Source organism: Tamandua tetradactyla, chromosome 7 (assembly GCF_023851605.1).
Source record: "Tamandua tetradactyla isolate mTamTet1 chromosome 7, mTamTet1.pri, whole genome shotgun sequence".
NCBI lineage: Eukaryota > Metazoa > Chordata > Mammalia > Pilosa > Myrmecophagidae > Tamandua > Tamandua tetradactyla.
Window position 1 is genome coordinate 41832527 of NC_135333.1, and position 9434 is coordinate 41841960.

At 48.8% G+C, this 9434-nt stretch overlaps 1 protein-coding gene across 1 annotated transcript in view; it reads left to right on the plus strand.

Moving 5' to 3' along the window:
• TBC1D22A (TBC1 domain family member 22A) overlaps positions 1-6679 on the plus strand; it is a 493060-nt gene extending 486381 nt beyond the window's left edge. Inside the window, exon 13 of the mRNA XM_077169200.1 lies at positions 6150-6679. Coding sequence (XP_077025315.1) covers positions 6150-6278 — 129 coding nt within the window. The 3' untranslated portion in view covers positions 6279-6679. The remainder of the gene's footprint in view (positions 1-6149) is intronic.
• The last annotated feature ends 2755 nt before the right edge of the window (positions 6680-9434 follow it).

Sequence of the window (9434 nt, forward strand, 5' to 3'; positions counted from 1 at the left end):
TTTTATATCTCCTGATATGGGCTTAGCATTGTTTATGAAAAAGTGAAGATTGAAAACAAGTTGACATCCACCATCTGTTGGCCTGCTCCATTGGCTGGGCCGCCTTTCCATTCCTTTCTGCGTGCTCCATCACCCCAGGAAGAGCCAAAGCCCCTTAATGCACTTGAGCATGGCACCCTCCTGAGTTCTGGCCCTTTCCCAGGACAAGGTGGGTAACGCAGCACAGCTCACAGCTGTGAGATGCGAGGCCTCTATGCCGAGTGCACAAATACAACAGGCCTCTTTAAGAAAGGAATCTGTATTTAAGGACATGTTTGGCTGTATTCTTTGCCTCTATAAAGGTCACCTGGATAGATTTTTCCTCTTTTAGCATTGTGGGCTGTGAAGCTCTGGGCATTTCTCTTCTCCCTCCATCCAGGGAGACTGGGGGACTAAATTAGATTCTGAAATTGAGTGTGTAGCGTCGTCGGTAAGTTGCGATGATGGTGGAGTATTGCTTCTCACCTTGCAAGTAGCGAGGTCATGATAATATGAAGCCAAGTGGATTAAAAATAAAACCAAAGGTATTTATTTATGACCTGCTCAGAATTGGATTGGCACCCGTGTAAGTTGCATCTAACGGTGAAAGACAGCAGATTGATGTTGATCTCTCCCTTGGGATGTCTTGCCAGTGAAATTTGCTCTGTGAATTCAATTTAAAGGCCCACAGAAAGTATTCAGAATACAAAAGGAAGTAGGATTGAGGAAGGGGGAGAACCAACAACAATTAGAGGAGAGTACCCTATGTGTGACTTGTGTTATGTGTGGTGGGTGCATGTGCTCCCGGCAGCTGAGGGTGGGACTCAGGAAGGTGGGGACACCCTGGCGGCAGCAAGCTCCAATGCACATCACCAAACACCCTGCACACTTGCACTGATGCCTCCTCACAGCTGCAGGTGGGAGCTTGGTCCCATTTCACAGATAAGGAACCTGAGGCCCAGAAAGGGTCCACAGTCTCATGTACTGAGGCAGCCTCAGAGTCTGTGCCCTTAACCATGGCCTTCCCTGGTGCCCACCATGGCCTGGCTCTTGTTCTGTGTGCATCTTTGAGGCTGATGGCATGGACACCCCTGGGTTGGATGTCCATGCTGTCCTGTGTCCACTCTTGGGAGCTGGAATCCCCCGCCACACCCCCTTTCCTCACCTGGAGAACACCAGCCACCTCCTCTGAAAAGTGAGTCCAGAGCTGGCTCTGGCTTGGTTGTCACCAGGAAGGATGGGAAGCAGCAGCCAGCACTCAGGGGAGGGAGCAGTGCCTGCCTCTGCAGAGGCCCCTGACTATTCCACCTTCCCTGGATCTGGCTTCTGGAGTTTCTTCTCCTCTCCTCCTGCCCCCAGGATGAGGGGGGGAGGGAGTTCTACAGGTGGCCCCTGAGGCCTCAGGCCAAATTCTCTAGGCCTAAAGCTTGGCCAGGCCATTAGATCATATGGACCCTTCCCACAAGGAGTCCAGCCATTTCCTGAGAAGGAGACTAGAGCCCAGCCCTCCATTCCTCCTCCAACCCTCTGCCCTAGGAAGCTACCTGGCCACACAGCCTGTGACCTCCCTACTCCCCTGAAACCTGTTGTCCTAGGTCGGGTTGCCGCTGTGTGGATATGGGCTTTGGTCAGGCAAGTGGGGCTAGTCTGGGACATGACAGCCAGTGGGCGAGCTGCCTGAGCTTCGTATGGCCATGCCCCTGGGGCTACCCTGGGCTCTTGCTGCTCTCTCCCAGCCTGATCTCAAGGGCAGTTGAGTGATCCTTCTCTCCCCAGATGTGTAAGTCAGTGCCAGCCCATGGCTCTGCACCAGTGCCTCCTTGCACGGAGACACTGCTCAGCCATTAGGCCTGGGTGGATTTGGGGGTGGGCAGTGGAGGGAGCTCCAGAAAGATGTCACTGACCATGCAGGTCCCTTGCTCTTTGCTTAATTGTGTGGCTCTGGACAGAGGATTGGGAAGGTGGTGGAGTAGGAAGCTCTGGGAATAAGTCCCTCCACCAGAATAACTACTTACTTGACAAGAACTGAATCAACTATTTTAGAACTCTAGCATCTAGTGGAATACTGTGCAGCATCCAGGGAGGAGCTGGAGGAAGAAGCTGATGAATTGCAGTAAATATTGGTGAATTTCACCCTCCACAGCAGCTCCTAGCCCCTGTGCCCCAGCCTCACAGTACACAGCAGTGGGGACTGCAGCCCGGGTTCCTGGTGCAGCACACTGATGCCAGGTTGGGCTGTAAGGATCAAATCCTCCAGAATCCTTTGGTGCTTGGTCATTGATCACTGTTTTGGATTAGCTACTCCCTATCACCAGGGGGTTGGGGGTGGATGGGTGCAGCTTTGAGGGCAGCCACTGTTCCAGCCCCCCTCAGGGAAGGGTGGCAGAGGAGGCTTAAAAAGACAGGACCCATTTTTTCTCTCTCTTTTTTCTCTTTCCATCCCTCAATTGGGAACAAAATAGTTTGGGAGACTCACACACTGATGCCTCCAGCCTTCAGCAACAACCACAGCAAAAAGTAGCAAGCCCAGAGGAGTGGGAGAACTACATTTCCAGATTTACATCAACAGAATATCCAGTTCTCAAAAAATAAAAAAATTTACAAAACACAAAGGAAACAGTAAAGTATGGCCCATTCACAGGAAAAAACAACTTTGTCAGAACCATGCCTGAGAAACCCATATATTGGAACAATTAGTTAAAGATCTTAAGTCAGCTGTTGAAATATATTCAGTGAGGTAAGGGACTCCATATACAGAGCTCTAAAGGAAATTAGGAAAATATTGTTTGAACAGAGTAAAAAGATAGAAATTATAAAAAGAAAACAAATTATGGAGGTGCAATGTACAGTAATTAAAATAAAAAATAATTAGATGGATTCAGTAACACATTTGAACAGGCTGTTGAAAGGATTAGCAATGTTGAAGACAAGACAGTTGAAATTACCCAATGTGAAGAATACAAGGAAAAATAATGAAAGAAAATGAACAGAGCCTGAGGGGCCTGTGGGACACAGTGTGCTAACATAGGCATCATTGGAGTCCCAGAAGGACAAGAGACAGAGAGAGAGGGGCAGAAAAGGTATTAGAAGAAATAATGGCTACAGACTTCCCCAGTCTGATGAAATGCATGAATATACATATCCAGGAATCTCAACGAACTCCAAGCAGGATAGACTCTAAGAGACACATTGTAACAAAAATTGTCAGAATCCAAAAATAGGATTTTGGAAGCAGCAAGGAGAAGCAACATGTCACAGACAGGGCATCCCCAATCAAATTAATAGTGGATTTCTTATCAGACACTGGGTTGGCATATTTGAAGACCTTGAAGGAAAAAAAAAAAAGCACCGTGTCAACCAAGACTTCTAACTTTAGCAAAATTATGTTTCAAAAATGAAGGAAAAATTAAATTGTTTACAGATAAAAGCTGAGTTTGTTACCAGAAGACTTGACCTACCAAGAATGCTAAAGGGAATCCTTCAAACTGAAAAAAAGAACACTAGATAATAACTGAAACCATAAGGAGTAAAGATCACCGGTAATGGTAACTTCATGTGTAAATACAGAATCCTGTATGTTTGTTTTGTAACCGCTTTTTCCCTTTATGTGACTCAACAGGCAAATGTGTAAAATAGTGTTTTAAATCTATGCTAATGAGTGTACACTATCTAAAAATGTGATCTGAGACACTAGCAACATAAATGAGGAGGGATGGAGTTGTATGCTCAGTTTTTATTAGTTTAAGTTATAATCCTAATTAAGTGCAGGGATAAGGTCCAGACTTGTATTGCAAGTAATTGCAATAGATTTTTAGGTTTACATCCAAAGCACAAGCTAGAAAAGAATAATTAGATAAAATGGGCTTCACCAAAATTTAAAACTTTTTTACGTCAAAAAACATTATCCAGAAAGTGAAAAGAAAACCTACAGAATAGGAGAAAATATTTGGAAGCCATATATCTTATAGGGGTTTAATATCTAGAATATGAAGAACTCCTGCAGCTTAACAACAAAAAGACAACCCAATTAAGAAAAAATGAGCCAAGGAATTGAGTAGTTTTTCAGAAAGATATTTAAATGGCCAGTAAGTATACGAAAAGATATTCAACATCATTAATCATTAAAGATATGCAAATGAAAACTACAAGATACCACTTCACACCCTTTAGGATGGCTGCTAAAAAATCTGAAAATAACAAGAATTGGCAAAGATGTGGAGAAATAGGAACACTTTTGCATTGTTGGTGGGGATGTGAACTGGTGCAGCCATCATGGAAATGGTTTGGTGGGTCCTCAAGAAGTTAAGTCTAGAATGACCATATGACCTGACAGTTCCACTCCTGGGTATACACCCTGAAGAACCGAAGCAGGGACTCGGACAGATACTGTACACCAGTGTTCACAGCAGCATTATGCACAAGAGCCAAAAGTGGAAACAGCCCCGTGTCCATTCACTGACAGCGTGGCTCTCTATGCAATCGAATTTTATTCAGCTGTAAAATGAATCAAGTCCTGTTACCTTCTATAACACGGATGAGCCTTGAAAGACATCATGTTGTGTGAAATAAGCCAGACATAAAAGGACAAGTATTGTATGATTCTCTTATATGAAATACTTGGACTAAGCGAATTCATAGAGATAGAAAGCAGAATAGTGGTTACTAAGGGTGGGGGACTTATTACTAAATGAGTCTGAGTTTTGGTTTGGGATGAGGAAAGTGGTCTGGAAATAGTGGTGAAAGTCCCAGGACTTGTCAGTATACTTCATGTCAAAGAATTGTTCGCAGAAAATGGTTAAAATGATTTGGGTTATGTATACTGTGCTGGTTTGAAAGGAAGCATGCCCCCTAAGAAAAGCCATGTTTCAATATAAATCCCATTTCATAAAGGTAGAATAATCTCTATTTAATACTGTATGTTTGAAAATGTACTGAGATCATCTCCCTGGATGATGTGATTTAGTCAAGAATGGTTGTTAAACTGGATTAGGGAATGACATGTCTCCACCCATTTGGGTGGGTTTTGATTGGTTTATTGGAGTCCTATAAAAGAGGAAATATTTTGGAGAATGAGAGATTCAGAGAGAGCAGAGAATGCTGCAGCACCACGAAGCAGAGAGCCCATTGGAGATGAAGAAGGAAAACACCTCCGGGGGAGCTTCATGAAACTGGAAGCCAGGAAAGAAAGCTAGCAGATGACGCCGTGCTCGCCATGTGCCCTTCCAGCCGAGAGAGAAGCCCTGACTGTGTTTGCCATGTGCCTTCTCACTTGAGAGAGAAACCCTGAACTTCATTGGCCTTCTTGAACCAAGGTATCTTGCCCTGGATGGATATTTCTATAGACTTGTTTGAATTGGGGCATTTTTTCAGCCTTAGAACTGTAAACTAGCAACTCATTAAATTCGCCCTTTTTAAAAGCCATTCCGTTTCTGGTATATTGCATTCCGGCAGCTAGCAAACTAAAACATATACTTTACCGCATTAAAAATAACTCTATTTGGAAAAAAAACAAAACAAAAAACTCACGGCTCTTCTTTCCTGGAAATCTGACTGTTAATCAAGTGGCAGTGACAGGCTGCCTGGGGTGTGTGCTGGGACCTGGTGCTGCGTGGCCTCTGCATGTCTCCCCTTGCCCCCAGTACCCAGACGGCCTGGCATGATAGCCCCATTTATAGATGAGGAACCACCCTGATGCAGATGGAGGTGGTGGGAGGCTGGGCCTGAGCACCCTCACCAGCAGCTTCCCTGGGATGGACCAGCATGTGGGATATCACCTGAGATGTAGAAACTGGGTCTAAAATATTCCCAGGGGTACAGCTCGGCTCTGGGTTGAGTGGAGACTTCTGGGGGACATTGGGCCCTGGCTGAGGCCATTCATGTGCAGCCCCATCCTGGAGGGCTGGGAGGGCTCTCTAGCAGGCACCTCCCTCAGCATCTTCTCAGCAGACCTGGCTTCTAACCCTCAAGAGCCCTCGGAGCGCATCTTCCTCCTGGCCTCTTCCCAGGAGGAGGCGAGACCTGGAGGCCCGGTTGGTAGAGGGCTCTTGCTGCAGGGCAGCCCTGGCCTAAAGCCCCTAGCCACCCCCCACTGCTGGTCCCCTCTCTGACTCTGGGGTTATATCTCTCCTCAGGAGCTGCTGCTCTTCCTCCAGAACCTGCCCACAGCCCACTGGGGCAATGAAGACGTGAGCCTGCTGCTTGCCGAGGCCTACCGCCTGAAGTTTGCCTTCGCTGATGCCCCCAATCACTACAAGAAATGAGTGGGGCCCATGGAGCTGTGGGGCCCCGGCTGCCCCACTGCTATGGGCAGATCTTCTAGGGGCAGCTCTCCATGGGGGAGCTGGCCAGGATCACACCAGACTGGTATCCAGGGCCTGGCAAGGATGGGGCTGGCTCTGTTCCCTGAGATTGCAGCAAGCCAGAAGGAGGAACAGGCTGGGGGGCCGAGAGAGGGCCGGGAGTTGCCCCACACTCCGCTTTTGCAGGGTCTTTGCCAAATCACCCCTCCCTTGGACCCCAGCTGTGGTAGACCCCTCTCAGGGGCATCCCACTGTCCCATGTGCAGGGGCCAAGAGAGGGGGATGCCAGCCATGTCTACTCTTAAATGCAAAAATCTATTCTGTTGAGTAAGAGAATAAAATATAGACAAAATAAGTGAAAAGTTGCACTACCCTGTGAAATCTCTGGGCCAGCCATAACTCTTTAAGGGTTCAACGTTTTAACTTTATGTATTTTCTTTCTTGTTTTAAACTCGGCTAGAACGTAGGTGCTTGAGGCCAAGTGCCTAGTGGGACCTGGGCACCCATGGCTGCCCTCAGCTGTGGCCTTACTGCCCACTTCTAACCTCTTTCAGGAGACAGCTGCCCTGCTTGGAGGCTGAGGGGTGCAGTGGTGGGGCCTAGGGACAAGCCGCACTTGCCACCAGCAAGGACTCTGACTCACTGGGAGTGCGGGCAGCTGCCTAGGTCCCAGGCCCTCTGCTCTCCAACCCAGGCACAACCATGCTCTTCCTGCCATCTGCTCAGCTTAGGGGTGGAAGGCAGCTCTTCAGGGGCTTCCACAGCTCTGGTCTCAGCCCTTCCCCTTTTCTGGGTCTGCCAGGCCTATAGACCTGACTGCCGCCTGCCACCCGCTGGTTCTCGACTTGGACCCCTGAGGGCCCCTGCCAGGCTGTACGGAGCAGGATTTACTGTTCTAGGGGCTTGTGGGCTGGCTGCCCGTGTGCCCCCTGGGCATGCAAAGGAGAAAGGAGCCCCTGCCCCAGGACGGGCCTGTGTCCTCTGTTACCCCCTTTCCTCAGACTTGACTCTGCTTTGTGCAGGCTCTCCAGGGGCCGCCCACAGCCTACACCTCTGCCTGTCTTCACATCTTGGCTGTTAGGAAACTGCCTGGAAGCTCCACACAGAGACCAGGGCTACAGCTCTAAAGATGGTGTGGTGTGCATGCTCTTTTGATATTAAAATGACTGTGTCATTACATGTAGCATCAGAATTAGCACAAAGTGCTGTGCCAATGTCTGAGGCTCCTAAACCCAGAGAGGGACCTGATGGCCTTCGAGCAGTCTCCAAAGGAGAGCACTCCTGCCCGTCGAACCATCCCTTCTCCCTTCCCAGGCCAGGGTCATCTCTCTCGCCAGCGCAGAGCAGCCTCCCCTGACCTGCTCCTTTCATAGTGAGGGGCACCCAGTTACAGCAGAGCTGTGCTCAGTCTGTGCGTGGGAAGCCCCTCCTTACTTAGCCAACATGGACCCCAGGAACATCCCCTTCTGTAGCTCAGATCACTTGACACAGGCAAAATGCTGGAATCAGAAAAGACTTACCTTTTAAGATAGTATATTTTTCAAATAGGAACACTCTACAAAGTTAAATTAAGTTCTGTGTGTATTTTTGTATGTATGCAAATGCTTAACTGAAGCAAGGGAGCTGGAAGACGGTCCTTTGTATCTGGCAGATCAATCGGGTGACAAAAGTATGTGCCGTCAGGAGCACGTTTTACTGAAAACATATGGAATAAAGGTCCAGTGACAACTGCCCTCCAGCCTTGGTCCTTGATTTGAGGAGTCACTTCCAAAGCAGCAGGGGTATGCTAGCCCAGAACGGCCTCTGTCCTTGGCAGCCCCTGCAGCCGTGGCTGCTTGCGTGCAGTTCTGGACCTTCCACCCAGGCCTTCTGCAGTGTGCCACGCTCTGCATTGGGCACAGCAGCCTCCCAGCCTTGTTGAGGCCCACAAGGACCCCATGATAGTGTGCTTCTGCAGATGGCAAGGTGAAGGCACTTGCCTGGGGCCCTGGCAGGAAAGACTTGGGCCTCAGATTCCACACTGGCTGGTGGCCGGAGCTGGAATTCAGCGGAGCATCGGGAGCCAGGCCAGTCCTTAGCTGACCCATAGCCAGGCTCAGCACGTGGGGTGGCTTCACCTGGCCATATGTGCCAAATGTCCACTGTGCAAAATGCTGGCACTGAGACGGGTCCTGGGGGCCTGGGGCCCAGGCCTTCCCTCTCCAGGCACACAGGTTGTCCTCTCCTTGCCTCCCTGCCCCTCCTGGAATGCCTGTCCACTGCCCCTCATGGCTCACTGGAATCTTTCAGGTGCCCTGGCCCTCCCTGACACCCATGTCTGCATTTCTTCCATGGCAGGAGTTCTCCTACAGTTTTGAGTTGTCCACTGACTGAGCCAGGTCCTGTCCCCATGACAGGGCTAGCCCCTCTTGTAGCACTTAGGAGGCTGCACAGTGCCTGGCTCCTGGCCGGTGGTGGCTGTCTAGTACCTTGTGGCTTGTTGGCATTTCTGGCTCAGTGGTTTGGTCCTTCAGCCTGCCTGGTGGTCTTCACCTCCCGTACAGACCTCCCCTCACAAGGTGGCCAGGGATCCAGGGATAAGCCCCTGGGCTTCAGTGGTGCCTGCCTTGTGGCACTTGGCCTGCCAGATTGGCAGGAGAGATGGTGATGATGAAGAAGATTGATGATAATGTTGACTGATGGGTCGGTAATGCCAGGGATACCTGGGGGCAACCAGACCTCTGACAAGGTCTGGCATGCAGGGTGGGGTGGGGGTCCTGGAGGTAGGCACAGCGAGAAGTCTGAGTGATTTGTGCATTTGAAAGGATGCTTTCAAAGTCTAATATGTGGGAAGGCCTTATGTGCTGAAGTTGATAGCTGGATAAATTAAAAATACTCAATATAATCCTTTAGCTGGAAAATGCTTAGTATAGTCTTCAATAACTGAAAATACTGTTTGGTATAATCACTTCACTCAAGGAGCCTTGAATTACTTGAAGCAAAAAAAAGCCCTTGTTGAAATAGTTTGCTGTTGCTCTAATCTCAACAAAAGAAAATTTATTCTGTGTTCCCAGACACTCTCCCTTGCTCTGCCTGCAGAAATGAAGCATCATATAAACTAGTATCAGCACCTCCCTC